The 14,925-nt window shown below is 37.6% G+C and overlaps 1 protein-coding gene across 6 annotated transcripts in view; it reads right to left on the bottom strand.

Annotated features, from left to right (window-relative positions):
- Positions 1–14,925, bottom strand: part of AHI1 (Abelson helper integration site 1) — a 250,985-nt gene that overhangs the window by 203,252 nt on the left and 32,808 nt on the right. For all 6 annotated transcript variants that reach the window (XM_027850706.1, XM_027850707.1, XM_027850708.1 and 3 more), the window contains exons 9-10: positions 6,273–6,458; positions 3,995–4,147 (exon numbers count right to left, since the gene is read on the bottom strand). In XM_027850706.1, coding sequence (XP_027706507.1) covers positions 3,995–4,147; positions 6,273–6,458 — 339 coding nt within the window. The remainder of the gene's footprint in view (positions 1–3,994; positions 4,148–6,272; positions 6,459–14,925) is intronic.

Below are 14,925 nucleotides of genomic sequence, written 5' to 3'. Positions count from 1 at the left end.
TGTCCTGGGTTGCACAGCTTGTTCAGCCTGTTTGTATCTGAGCCCATGTCTGTCTTCCTGACTCTGGGCCCACCTGGCACAAGCACTCTGCTCAGCATCATTTGAGAACAGAGAAGCATATAAACTATACATGTAGTCTAAATAGGACATAATCTTACAGGAAAGGCACTAGCGGTGGGGGAGGGGAGAAGGTTAAGTGCTAGCAAAGGCTGCTTTCAGAAGGTGGGATCTGAGCTGAAACAAAAGAAGCCACGAGGTGGTGAGGAAAAGGGAGAACAGAACACTCCAGGCATGAGGAACAACCAGGGAAAAGGCACAGAATTAGGAGAGTGAATGTTGTGTCTGAAGGACAGCAAGACAGCCAGTCACTGGACTGTAGAGTACTTGGAGGGGAGTAAAGTATAAGAATATTGGAAAAGTAGAAATAGGGCAGGTTGTGATGGCTTTAAAAGCCAAAAAGAGTACTTCATATTTGATCCTGGAGATAATAGGGAACACTGGAGTTTACCGAGTAGGGGTGTGTGACAGAGTCAGACCCTCACTTTCAGAAGATCCTTTTGACAGCTGAAAAGAGGATGGCCTGAAGTGGGGAGAGACTTAAGATAAGGACAGCAAGCAGCAGGCTACTGAGATAATGAAAGCCTGGATGATGGCTACATGAATGGAAAGAAGGAGACGACTATGAGAGATGTTTTGAAGGTAGAAACAAAAGTTGACAACAGACTGGATGTGTGAAGTGAATGTGAAAGAAGACTTGAGGATGACATTGAGGTTGTGAAACTGGGTCACTGCAAGGATATTTTTTATGCTCACTATGATTGCTGGATCAAAGATTAGAGCTGGAAGAGCCCTTAGTGACACACCCCTATTTCTCCAGTCTGTAACTCCTGTTCTGGCTTCACTTTGTTCTTGTCATAGTGACAACCTCTTCAGTCAACTCTGGTGGCTCCCTATTGCCTATAAAATCCTGTCTTTTAAAGCCCTCCATAACCTGATTTCTTCTTACCTTTCCAGTCTTCTCACATGCTGCTATCTACTCTGTAAGCCTCTGAAACAGGTTGCCTTGCTGTTCCTTACATACAACACTATATCTCTAGTCAGCCATTTTCACTGGCTGTCTCCCATGTCTGGTGCTCTGTCTCTCCTCATCTCCACCTCCCAACTTCTTGGGCTTCCTTCAAGTCTCAGCTTCAAGTGCCGCATTCTACAAAAAGCCTTTCCCAAAAGAGCCTTTCCTCTGTGATTAATTCCGAGCTACCCTGTTTATACCCTGTCTGTACATCGTTGTATGCATGCTGTCTACCTCACTATTATTAATCTTTGACCTCCTTCAGAGTAGGGACTCTCTTTTTTTTTCCCCTTTCTTTGTATCCCCAGCATTTAGTATGGTGCCTGAAGCAAAGTAGGTACTGAATAAATGCTTGATGACTGACTTACAATCCTGTATTTAAGTAGTTCAGCAAAGCATTATCTTCAATTCTTGAATCTCCTGAGTCAACTCTGTTCTTCAAGCACTACTAATCCTCAACCATGAATTCATTCCTAACATCATTTGCCTCACTGACTCCTGCAGAGACAGAGAATACTGAGAGTCATGAAACTGTGCCTACTGGATCCAATACAAATTCCTGTCATCTAACCTCAAATAGGCCCCCACTAAAGCACAATTTTTATATTCATCAAATTAACACATATCTTATTGCAGCTGTTCAAATCCATATATTCTCTCCTCAAAGTTCCAACTCCTCTGTCATCGATCTTTCTCTAACCTTAACTTCAACTTTATTGAGGAGAATGGGGCATCCATTACAACCCTGCCTATCTTCCTTTCTTCATACCTCAAAATCTCTTGATATTTTTACCCATTCTTTCTTCTTTTGTTTCCAATCGTAGAGGTGACTCTTCTCTTTGCCAAAATTAATGCCTGTACTGTTGTCCTTGATTATATTCCCTCCTTTGGAAGATTGCCCTAAAAATCATCCCCATTCTTCTTCAGTCTTTCCCCAATTACTGGTTCTTTCTTCACTGCCTAAAAATACACTCAGGTTTCCCTAACCATTAAAAAAAAAAACCTTCCCAACCTGCTCCTCTTTTTAACTGCTAGTCCTGGGAGCATGTAGTTCACTTACATGCTCCTCCATGAAGTCCCCTCGAAATCTGGCTCTCAACCCTAAGGCTTCTAAGACTGCTCTCTAAAAGATCAACAACAACTGCTTCAGTTGCTAGATCTCATAGCTTTTCCCAGTCTTCATTTTCCTTGACCTTTCTTGGCACCAATCAATATGGATCACTGCCCTCTCCTCAGTACTGGCTCCTCTCTTGTTTTCCATGCCAGGGCTTCTCTTGGACTTCTTATCTGTCTGACTGCTCCTTTTCAGTCATTTTTACTGGAAAATTATCTTCCTCCCCACCTCTCAAGGGCGAGGGTCCATGAAGGCCCTGTCCTAGTGTTTTTCTTCTCTCCTCCCTCTAAATTCTGTTTATAGGTGATTTCAACTATTCCCATACTTTCAATGATCACTTCAATGTTTAATACTTGTTACTATCTGGCTAAATGATGGTTCCTCAAAACAGTTCAAAGCTGATGACTCCAAAATATATGTATCCAACCCTATTGGATATACATATCTCCCCTGAATTCCAGTACTATATCTCCAAATTCCTTCTAGAGAGCTGCCCTGGATGTTGCTTCCTTCTCATTATATCCACAATTTAACTCATGATCTCGCCCCTTTAATCACTCTCCTCACAAATACATTCTTCATATAACTATCAGAATAAGAAAACAAAGGTGTGGCTACCTTGCTCAAAAGTTATGAGAAACTACCTGGTCTCTAGAACAAAATACAAACTCCTTAGCCTCCCCTGTCTCTTCATGATCTGGCTCCAATCTACTTTTGTAGCCTTGTTTCATATTATCACCCAACACACACTCTGCCTTCAAGCCAAACAGAGCTATAGTTATTACCCAAAATCAACATGTTATCTCCTTTTCTGTGCATTAAAGCACTCTCTCATCTCTACTTCTTAAAATTCTGGTCTTCCTTCAAGCCTTACTTTGGGCATCCTCTCCTCCACAAAGCCTTCCTCAATCTCAAATGAAAGTGTTCTCTCCTCAAGTTTTCTTAGGACTTTGTCTTAATTGTATCCTTGGCTCCATTAAACCCTGCCTTGTATTATTCTTTATTTTTTTAATTCAGTTTTATCTTCAGGACCAAAATCTTTCTCTCCCACCTACCCCCTCATCCCCAAATGAGAGAGCAAGAAAAACAAAACCCATTTCAAATATGTATACTCAAGTGAAAAAAAAAAAAAAACTACATTGGCTAGGTTAAAAAAAAAATCCACAAGCCTCAACCTCTACGGGAGTCAATCAGGTAATTAACTGGAAGGAGGTGGCATGATTCACCTCTTTATACATGCTACATCTTCTCTTGACCCTTGGCCATCACCATCACCTCGCCAGTATAAGACCTTAGTTCCTTACAGACAGGGACTATATCATTATATATCTTTGTATCCCCCAACATATGCCAGAGTGCTTTGCATATAGTAGGTATTTAATAAATGTTCATTGCTCTAAAATTATACTATTTGTATCCTCAAAAGCACTAGCACAGTGCTAGAAATCTAACAGATACTTGACAAATATTTATTAAATGACTAAATGAATAGAGGAAAAGACTTTTGCAGTAATCTACTTTTTATAGAAAGATAGGTTTGGGAGCATGATTGATGGAGAAGCCAACATGAACTGAAGAACCAGGGTCTGGGTGCATTTCCAACTAAGCAAAAGAGAGAGCTACATTTGTACCAGGGCCTGCTAGAAAAACTCATAATTTTTATAGCTGTTGCATGGCTAGACTGAGGATGTTTCAAATTCAATAAATAAACATTTATTAATCGCCTATGTGGAAATATCTACTATAGCTTGGAATAAAGGTGTAAAGAGCATTAACCTATAAATGAATTTGCTATTATAGAAATCTCTTACCTGCCCAGGCAACCTTGACCACTTTATTATTTCCTTTTGGTCATCTGAAACTGGTTCACTACCTCTTTTACTTGTCTCCTTCTGAAGTTCACCATATGATGTACTACCTTGTTCCTGCTGAAGTGCCATCATAGAACGAAAAGAAGGATCTACCTACATTTAATTAGATACACAATCTTGTAAAGCCCATATTTAGAGCACACAAAATGTTTTAAGATCTAAGAACAATCAATATGGGGGGAAATTTTTTCTAAAATTAATACTTGAACCAGTTGATTTTTTTCTATTTTTATTTTACAGACATGGCTTCACAAATGAACGCAAATGGAACAAGAGGGTATGCGGCCTTAAATGACTGTACTCCAAGAGCTTTGAAATACTGTTGTTGTTTTTGTTAACATTAATGTTAAAAGGAGAGATTTACATTCCTGGGCTTCTCTACAATAAATATTATGTTCTTACCACCTTCTACCAATACCTGTACCAAAAGAATATGATATTCTAAGAAATTCCTAACTTTCTATCACATAATCATAAGCTTTTGATTCTTTTTTCTTTGGTTATTTGGCTTCAGTTGTGAAATAATACCATGGAGTTATATTAACTAGTATCCGTGAAATTTGTAATTTACTATAATTAAATCTTCAGAAATAATTGTATATCCTATGTAGATTTACTAATTTAATTTCAGAATCAACCTCTTGGGATAGTAACATTGTATAACTGATTCATGTACAACCGTATTGGCAATATCTTTTAATGTTTAATAGGACGTATTAAGTTACAGAATAGCTTTTAAAGCTATTATCTCAAACCTTTTAATGCTGCCATCTTCCCAGTTACCCAGGAAAGAAAACCTTAGCATCATCCACCATTCCTCACTAATATTCACCTCACATATCCAATCAGTTGTCAAATCGCATTTCTAACTTAACATCTCTCAAATATGTCTTTTTGTCACACAGCCACCATTTTAGTAAAGGTCCTCATCACCTCTGGAATGAATTACTGCAACAGCTTTGTAATTGGTCTTCCTGCCTCAAATCCCTCCCCATTCTAATTTACCCTCCACTGGTTGAGCTTCCAAAGGGATTTTCCTAAAGTACAAGTCTGACCATGTTACTCCATTATTTAATAAACTCCAGTGGCTCCCTCCTATTACACACTTTACTCCCCTCTGTGTACTCTACCATCTAGCTTCACTGACTTAATTGCTGTTCTTAGCACAGGACACTCCATTCCCTGTCTTTGTGCCTTGGCCCTGGCTGTCCCCCATGCCTGGAGCAGTCTGGCCCCTCAATGCTGCCTCTTAGCTTCCCTGACTTCCTTCAAGGCCCAATTCAAATTCCACCTTTTGCAGAAGGCCTTTCCTAGGCTCCACCTGTTCTCCTCTCCCATTCCCCCTACCCTTCTCTGTGAGATTACTTCCATCTATTCTATATGCATTTTATCTGTGTGCAGTTATTTATATACTGTTTCCCGCATTAGAATGGGAACTTCTTGATGACAACAACAGTGTATTTGCTTCTCCTGGTATGACCAGTGCTTTGCAGAATTCCTGACACACAGTAAATGCTTAATACTCGATGACTGACTATATTAACAGCACTAAAATATTGTCTTAACAACTATAATCAGACTTTTAAAAAAAAGAGTAAAATTTTAGGCTCTCCATTGCCAATGGTGAGGAAACATGGTAGACGTGAGCAAGTTATATCTTACTATAACCTAGGCATGATAATGGGGAAGAAGTATAAAGATGTTATAATAGAAATGTATAAGAGGGGGAAAAAAGGTCTGGTCACATGGGAGATTCTGCAGCTTCCACTGTTATTTCTGTAATATGAAGGTGATACATGAAAGTTACCCCACAATATTCTGAGTGCGCCCTCAGATACAAGCAGACATTGTAGGCAGGCACTGCTGAGTTATAATTTATATCACTGGAAGGATTCTCAAATTAATAAGATCACTAATCCATTTAAGCATTGTAGAGTTGTTGTTATTGTCTCATAATTTTAAAAAAACACTTCAGCAAACTGTCTTTTAATACAGCTAAAGCTTCAAACCACACTCAGACCTTTGCAATTATTGTACATAACTACCTAGTATGCCACATTTCCCAGTTAATGCCTCTTCCAGTTCTAAAAAAGCTATAATTTAACGATTCAAAAGACTTTCTTATGCTGCAATATAAATTTGGTCACTGCTTAATTTTAGCTTCTGAGAATATAACTGATTTATAATTCTACCAAATACCAAAAACAAAATAACTTACATGATCTGGGAGTTTCAGGCCTTTTATGGTTACATACAATGTTGATGGATAACGAATCCTTGGACATTTTGACCACCATTCAAAAACTTCAACAACATTTAACTGTGATCTAATCCTAGGAGGTGGACAGTATAGTTGAAGACGGAGTTTTCCATTGATATTCAAAACCCCATTGGCTCCTACAAGCTGAAAAAAAAAAAATTAACAAAGCATAAGAATAATATCAGGAACTCATTCTCGAAATATCATTTAGGCTGATTCAAATGTCCCACTTGTAAGTCCTAAGCTAAAGGGAAGGGAACTATTTGACTCAATGAGTTGAACAGAGTAATATGTCAACTTTAAAGTACCTTAAATAAAATTCTTGGATTTCAAGTGCCTCATTAATATGTCTATACCCCTCACACAATAGACATGTATTTTCTGAAAAGGATTTTCTTGGCATATAATTGGACAGGATTATTGGGAAAAGTGCATGGTTAAATGGAATAAATCTTGCTTTTGCCATAGTACATAATCAATAAAGTTCTTACTTTGAAATGTTTTAGAATTTTACATTTATTTCCACTGAACAGAAACATATAACAATTTGTGATTACTACTATTTGTTCTTATAAATCCTTACAAAAATGTGGTTATGGTGAAGAGTAATTTGCAAAATCACTGGCAACAAAAAGACTAATTAAGCAAAAATCAATGTCCTTGTACCTTTTTATTCACTATACATTTAGAAATGAATCCACCATCCTGAGACAGACACAGGGCAGATACATTTTTTCGCTCAACAGATTTAGGTTTTTCCCAGCATCCTTAAAAAGAATATAATAAATCACCTTTTTATTTCTTTTCATTGAACTAAAATAAAAGTAAGTAATTTAAGTTTCTGATTTCAGGATGGGCTCTAGGTTAATTACTGGTCTGTTTCTTTGAAGCTAGTAAAGTCTCACCAGTACATACTAATTGGAGACAGTCTCATCTAAATTAGCTGAAGGAGGCAACTGGAGATTATTTCTTAAAAAAAGAATTATTACTTTCAAGAATACCCAATAAGAATCAAGCTGGCCTAAATACTGCCTACTGAAATTGTTTTAAAAACCAAACAATAATGACTTGTAATTAGCATATCATTTGCTTTGCATATAAAGGAGTACATTTGTCCACTTTTTCCTTGAATTTACAATATAATTTACCTTGCCTGGAATTAGAAGTAAACTGCCAGTCAAGGAGGTTTTGCCTTATGGTTCAAACAGCTAAGATTCCTACAGATATGACTGACTGAATAAACAAAATAAAAGACTCCTCCACTCAAATATGTTTTTGTAAAGTTAAAAAGGCAGTGAAATACAAAGCATAATCATTAAAGAATATCGTATGTTAAATGATTACAATTAGAGGCAGTATTGTATAATAGAGTGTTTGTTGTTATTGTTTTTGTTCGTCCTGTGTTCTTGCACAAGACCAATGATATCATGAAGTTGAGGCTATAATGTGCATATGAATTGGATTTAAGTGAGGCAGAGCTGCACAAAGTCATCAGCCTCACTCTTTCTTCCAGAGTCATCAAAGACCAGTGGCAAGACAAAAGTCAAGACTGGCAATAGCCCAGGGTGCAGTAGGTGGCCCTGGCATCTTTGATGTCTGACCAAGCTCTAAGCCCTCCACAGTGCCGACTTCAGACAGCTTCATGGCTGTTGGAACAAACTGTTCTCATCTGCCCATTACTTACCTTGTACTCAGAAGAAATGGGCTTTAATGCTGGCTGGCCTTACCACTAACATGCTATCAAGTTTGGTTTTTTTCATGTACTAAATGAAAGGTTAAGTTCAATGATTCTATGAAGTAACATTACGTATAGTTATGCATACATATCTGTGATGAATTCAGAACTGTTCCAAATCACTGATAAATCAAATATTCTTCTTTGTAGGCTCCAGAGTAGAAAACTTCTTAAGATCATCTTGGATCTTTATATGTATAATTAAAAGCCCTTCTAGGGCATATGTACTGTTAGGGTGTTTCGGGGTAGCTTGCTAGCCAATCTCCTTTTTTTCCTTTCTTCTACATAATAAATTTGTATTTAGATAGTACTTTACAGTTTACAAAGCACTCTCCTCTTAACAATCCTGTGAAGTAGGTTCTGCAAATGCTATTATTCCAATTTTGCCATTTTGCAGATGGGAAAACAGGCTGAGAGGAGTGAAATGAGTTGCCCAGGGTCATAAAATCGGCAGGTGTGAAAGCCATGACCAAAGCAGAGTTTCTGGCCTGGGAGGTACCCTTAGTTTTATAAAGCTAGAAAGGCTAGATTAGGACCAAAAAGAGGGAAAACAGAATTATTGTTCCAAAGGGCCAAACTTAGGCAGCTGACCGAAGAGAAAGAGATCAAGGGAATTTCAGAATTCCTTCTAGATTGGTCAGCCCTGTTCACCAGGCCTTAGGGTAGACACTCAGTCCAGAATAATTTTCTATTTGTCTGGGGCTTCCTCTGTATTATATCTCTCAGGAACCTGAGCATGATAAATAAGCAAGGTACACAAAAGAGGAAGGTAACCTTAATAGGCATTTGACAAAAATTTAAAATCCTATAGATATATTAATAGAATAAAAAGTATCTCTGAAACAGCGACAAGAGGAATGTGTTCTTTTGTTGATCTATGTTTAACCTTTGGTGTTCATTAGTTTTGTTACATGGGTTACAGAGAAAAGGCAAATAAAAAGAAGTGAATGGTCAGGTGGTAAAGGATAGCAAGTAGGTATCAAAGGCACTCCACTCGATCAGTCAAACAAATACAGATTTATCAAGCTCCTCCTATGGGCACTGTGCTAGGAGCAGGGGATATAAACATAATGAATTAGGAGTTTATATCCTAACAGGAGAAACAACAAGGACATACATTCTATGTAGTTTATATAGGATAAATATAGAGAAAATAAATGCAAAGTAGATAATTATAAGTATAAATATAACCATAACTTGAATACAAGGTAGTTTAAGAGAGAGAGCACTAGGAGTTTAAGGGGATCTCAGCAAAGGCTTTATGCAATAAGGGGTACTTGAGTTAGGTTTAAAAGAGGAGAAATAATGAAGGCCTGAACTAAAGTAGTGGATGACAGAATAGAGAAAAGTGGTTGAATCTGACAGATATTATACATGTAGAAGTGGAAAGATTTGTCAGTGATTGAATATGTGGTGTGAGGCATTGAGGATAACAGCAAGGTTAAGATCATAGGACAACAGAGCTGTGGGAGGAAAAGAGTGAAGGCCAGTTTGACTGGATGGAGAGACAGGATGCAGAGTAATGTATCTTCCTAATGTCAGGGGAAAGTGCGGAAGGCTACCAGATCCTCTAGAGCAAATTTATGGGAAGGCATGGACAAGAGCCATAAAGGACAGGCAGGTTTGGATGGATTGAAAGCTGCACCATTAAAGCGCTGGGCCCGAAGTCAGAAAGACTGACCTTCTTAAGTTCAGATCCAGCCTCAGACACTTACTATGTAACCCCAGGTACGTCACTTAACCTTGTTTGCCTCAGTTTTCTCATCTATAAAATAACCTGGAGAAGGAAATGGCAAACCACTCCAGTATCTTTGCCGATATGGGGCCACAAAGAATCAGACACAACAAGAGCCAAGAAATTAATTTCCATCTGGACACTATATTTTCCTTCTAAGAAGTATACCCCCTAAAGTCTTATTCCAACACATTAATTATGGCACAGAGGTGACCTTGTATCTTTAAAGGCTATACCAGCAGAGAACAAACTCTTGCAGGTCCTAATGAGCTGAAAAGCATTTTTCTTGACTTTGAATTACCACCTATTAACCATCTTAATATGAAAATGCTTATCACCAGAAGATGGCTACCAGGGGATGATGTTTTTGATTACATTATGGCATGAAACTATACATGGAGGTGTTGCAAACAGCGTGGATGTTCACACTAATGAAATAATGAATCTTCTGAATCATCCAAATATAGTCAGTATACCAATAAATTAACCTCAACCAAGTCACTACTACTCTCACAAATTCTGAAGGAATTAACATTTTAAAAAAAGATGAATCTTAAAGTCATAGACTACAGTTTGAATAATTGGAGATGATTTCTGCTACTATCTCAAATTTAATTTCAGGGTTGACTCACCATTCAAAAGCTTTAGAAGTCTAATATTTGCTGAATACTTCATTGGATAAATAGATGGGCTAACAATAAAAAAATGAAATTAATAACCTAAAAATATAAAAATGTTATAAAATATGCTAACAACATTCCTCAAGTACAATGTATAACAGCCTTTATACCCTAAAGAAACCTTTGTGGCAATGCCCCAAAATGCCACAAGATGGCAATATTATAACATAGAAAAAAGACATTGCTCTAAATAAAATGCAATCTCCCTAACTTCACAACAGTGAAATAAGGAAACAGTTTGGTTGCTGGTTTTGTCACAGTTGAAGAGATGTATCTATTGCTCACTAATGCTACTTCCTCTAGCTGTATCTTTGATCCCATTACTGTACAACTCCTAACAAACTGTCCATCAATTAATCAATTAGCATGGATTTATTAAACACTTTTTTATGTGGGAAGCAACATACTAAATATTGGGGATACAAACAAAAAAAAGTAAAAAAAAATGTCCCTACATTCAAGAGACTTGCAATCTAATGGGGTAATGTTAATATAAAGATATAGATATAGATACAGATAGATACATAAAAGATACTTACAGAAAGATCATGGTGTGGATAAAAAGTAGATTTCAGAGGACTAAGACCCAGAGATACATATAAAGATAAAAGATCAGATAAAAGAATTTCAGAGCTCTTGGACATCGATCAGTTGTAGGTGATGGCCTACAAGGTTGAGGGTGTGACTCTCCTTGTGCAGAGCTGAGGTGAAGAGAAGGAGCTGAACATGGAAAATGACCAGATTAAGAAGTTGTGAAATTTACGTATTTGAGGAAACATCACAATGCATGTTGAAAACAGCTGGTATGAGGGTAGGATTTACAGTAGAGAGGAAGGGTGAGCAAGCACTGTAATCACTGTGAAAGGACAGATAGTGTCCAGGGAATCAGTAAACAAGGAGCTATAGGAATCTTGATTGGGGAGTAAATTTGACTGAATGAATTTCATAAAAGAGGAGGAGGTTATTTAGTGATGAAGGTAGAGGGAGAATCTGAAAATGCCAATGGGAAGCAAGGAGCAGTCCAAGCAGCAGTGGAAAAGGTGGCCAGGAATATGGCAAAAGATGGTGAGGTATAAATGAGAGAATTAGTTAATTATCAAGTAGGAGGGGGAGTCTCCTCAAGACAAAAAAGTGAGTAAAAACAGAACAGTATAGTTCTCTCACAACAGCTTTAGCAAGAATGAAAAAAAGAGCACAGGGCTGAGAAATTATCAAGAATCCCAAAGAGAAAGTACAGTAAATGCATTTTGCCAGCTCAGATTTATACAAAGAGACAGCCAAAAGCCTGTAGGTACTAGGGAAGGGGTCCAGACAGAAAAGACTGGCCTAAAAACAGTTCGTGGAAGCCTTCCAGCTCAGAGACTAGAACCAAGCCAGGGAAACAGGTAAGAAGGTAGGAAGGCAGTCTGGTCTAGCTAAGGATGCCTTAGAGCTGCAGCTGCACTGCTCTAACATCAAACTAGGCCCAAACTGAGAGGGCAATGATCAGTGTGCTCTCTGGTTCAGACTATCCCACACTATCTCATACCCGAGCTACTTAGCATACACCATCACTGAACAGTGCTGGTCAGCCACTCCTGAGGTACTGAAAGTATCCAGAGTCAAAATAATACAGATCAGTACCAAAGGCAGCCCGCAATTTGTTCCAAAAGTGCACAAAGCCTGGCCTCAACACAAAGTCCTAATTTAGTAAGTAGAAAAAGGAATAAGCACAAGAAAATACCAATGATAAAGAAATAGTATAAAGCCAAGATTCTTAAGATACAGACTCAGAAAAAGAAAATAATTCCATGTCCAAATATTTAAACAAAGTCTAAAATAAAGTCATAGATTTGCCACAAGGTCTACTGGAATTTCCGAAAGAAATGAAGCTAGAGGGATCTTTTTTTGATGATCAAATATATGAAAAGAAAGCTCTAGACAAAAGGATTGGAAAGGAAATAAGAGATCCAAAGGGGCAAAAAATGGAAACTGAATAAATAGCTTAGTACAGAAACTACAAAACCTTACTCACATTACATACTCCTTGAAAAAGCAAACTGGACAAAGCAGAAATCAATGACTGTGAAGAAGAAAAATTGAAACAAAATCAAATGATTACAGTAAAATCAGAAAAAGTAAGGTCATCTCCCATCAAAAACAACTGATCTAGAAAAGTGGTCAAAGAGACATGATCTAAGAATCAGTGAACTGAAAACCTCAACCATACAAAAGTCTAGATACCATATTTTAAAACCTAAATGGAACTTGCCTATCTATACTTATTAGGACTAGAGGACAAAGTGAATATATAAGGAATCCATCAGTCATTTAGTGAAAAAAACCCTCAAAATTAAAGTTTCCAATAACTCCAGAGCCAAAATCCAGAGTTTCCAAGTCAAAAAAAAAAAATAATCCAAGCATCCAGAAAGAAAGAATTCAAGTATTAAGAGCCAGAGGGCAGCCAGGTAGCACAGTAGATAGAACAGTGGGCTTACAGTGAGGAAGACTTATCTTTGTGGGCTCAAAACTGGCTTTAGACACTTATTAGCTGTGTGACTCTGGGCAAGTCACTTATCCCTGTTTGCCTCAGTTTCCTCATGTGTAAAATGAGCTGGAGAAAGAAATGCCAAATAACTACAGTATCTTTGCCAAGAAAATCCCAAATGGGATGACAGAGTCAGACTTGACTGAAAACAACTGAATAGCAACAATATTAAGAGCCACAGTCAGGATTACAAAAGAAAGACATGCTAGCTAAAACTCAGAATTCATCAGTTCTCTCTCTGGAGGTGGATAGCATTTTTCACCATGGGTCCTTTGGAACTGTCTTGGATTGTTGTCTTAATCAGAATAGGTAAGTCTTTCACAATCAGTTGTTATAATATTACTGTTATCGTATACAATGTTCTGGTTCTGCTCACTTCGTTTTGCATCACTTTAAGTAAGTTTTCCCAGTTTTTTCTGAAATCTTAACCCTGGTCATTTCTTATAGCACAATACTATTCCATTACAATCAGATACCACAACTTGTTCAGTCATTCCCAATTGATGGGCATCTTCCCAGTTTTCAGTTCTTGGTACCATAAAAAGAACTGCCAGGCCTAGAGTCAGGAAAACTTAAGTTCAAATCCAGCCTCAGACACTTAATAGCTGGGTGACTCTGGGCAGGTCACTTAACCCTGTTTGCCTCAGTTTCCTCATCTGTAAAATGAGCTGGAGAAAGAAATGGCAAATAATGACAGTATCTTTGCCAAGAAAATCTCAAATGGGGTTAGACATGACTGAAACATGTAGAGTCTACATGTTTCAGTAGGGCCTTTTTTTCTTTTATTTCTTTGGGATATAGACCTAGTAGTAGTATTGCTGGGTCAAAGGGAATATAGTTTTATAGCCTTTTTGGCAAAGTTCTAAACTGTTCCCTGGAATGGTAGGCCTAGTTCACAACTCCACTAATAGCACAAAAGTGACCCTATTTTTTCACATCCCCTTCAGTATTTGTCCTTTTCTTTTTCTGTCATGTTAGCCAATCTAATAGGTGTGAGGTGGTACCTCAAAATTATTTTAATTTGCATTTTCCTGATCAGTAGTGAGTTAGAGCATTTTTAATGTGACTATTGATAGCTTTGATTTCTTCTTCTGAAAACTGCCTGTTCATATCCTTTGAACATTTATTAATTGGTATATGGTTCATATTTTTTATAAATTTGGCTCAGGTCTTTATATACTTGAGAAATGAGGCACTTATCAGAGAAACTTGGTGCAATATTACTTTCCCACTTTCCTGCTTCCTTCTCATTTTGGCTGCTTTGGTTTTATTTGTGCAAAAACTTTTTAATTTCATGTAATCAAAATCATCCATTTTGCTTGCCATGATCATCTTTATCTCGTTTGGTTGTAAACTTCCCTTATCCATAGTTATAAGAGGTACATTTTTAATGCTTCCTTAATTTACTTAAGATACCTCCCTTTTAGGGGCAGCTAGGTGGTGCAGTGAATAGAGCTCTGGCCTTGGAGCCAGACACTTAACACTTACTAGATGTGTGACCCTGATCACCTCACCAAAAAAAAAAAAAAAAAAGAAAAGAAAAAAAAAGATACCACCCTTTATTTCTAAATCATTTATCCATGCCAACCCCGCCCCCCACCCAGTGTCACAGACCTCTCCTGACCTCCTAAGTTTATTGGGCTGGAAAAATGTCTCACCCTAACCTTTTGTTGGCTCTGTTGCTCAACAGCTCAATTTGAGACATTACTTTAAAGTTGTATAAAGGGGAATGTTGGGATAACTCAGCTATAGTGTTTCTACTACTGTACCATCTTGGCTCTACCCCCGGAAGTTTCTCTAGTGCACTTTAGTATGAAATAAGACTGGAAAAATAGCTTAGAGACCAACTATAATGGACCCTGGATTCCAGGTTTATGAGTTTATATTTTATCAAAGAAGAAGAAAGAAAAAAACTGGTCTTTTTTTTTTTTTTT

Source organism: Vombatus ursinus, unplaced genomic scaffold (genome assembly GCF_900497805.2).
Source record: "Vombatus ursinus unplaced genomic scaffold, bare-nosed wombat genome assembly UNPS02009132.1, whole genome shotgun sequence".
NCBI classification, from domain to species: Eukaryota; Metazoa; Chordata; class Mammalia; order Diprotodontia; family Vombatidae; genus Vombatus; species Vombatus ursinus.
Note: the sequence above shows the minus strand (reverse complement) of the source record. Positions and strands in the feature narration are given on the sequence as shown.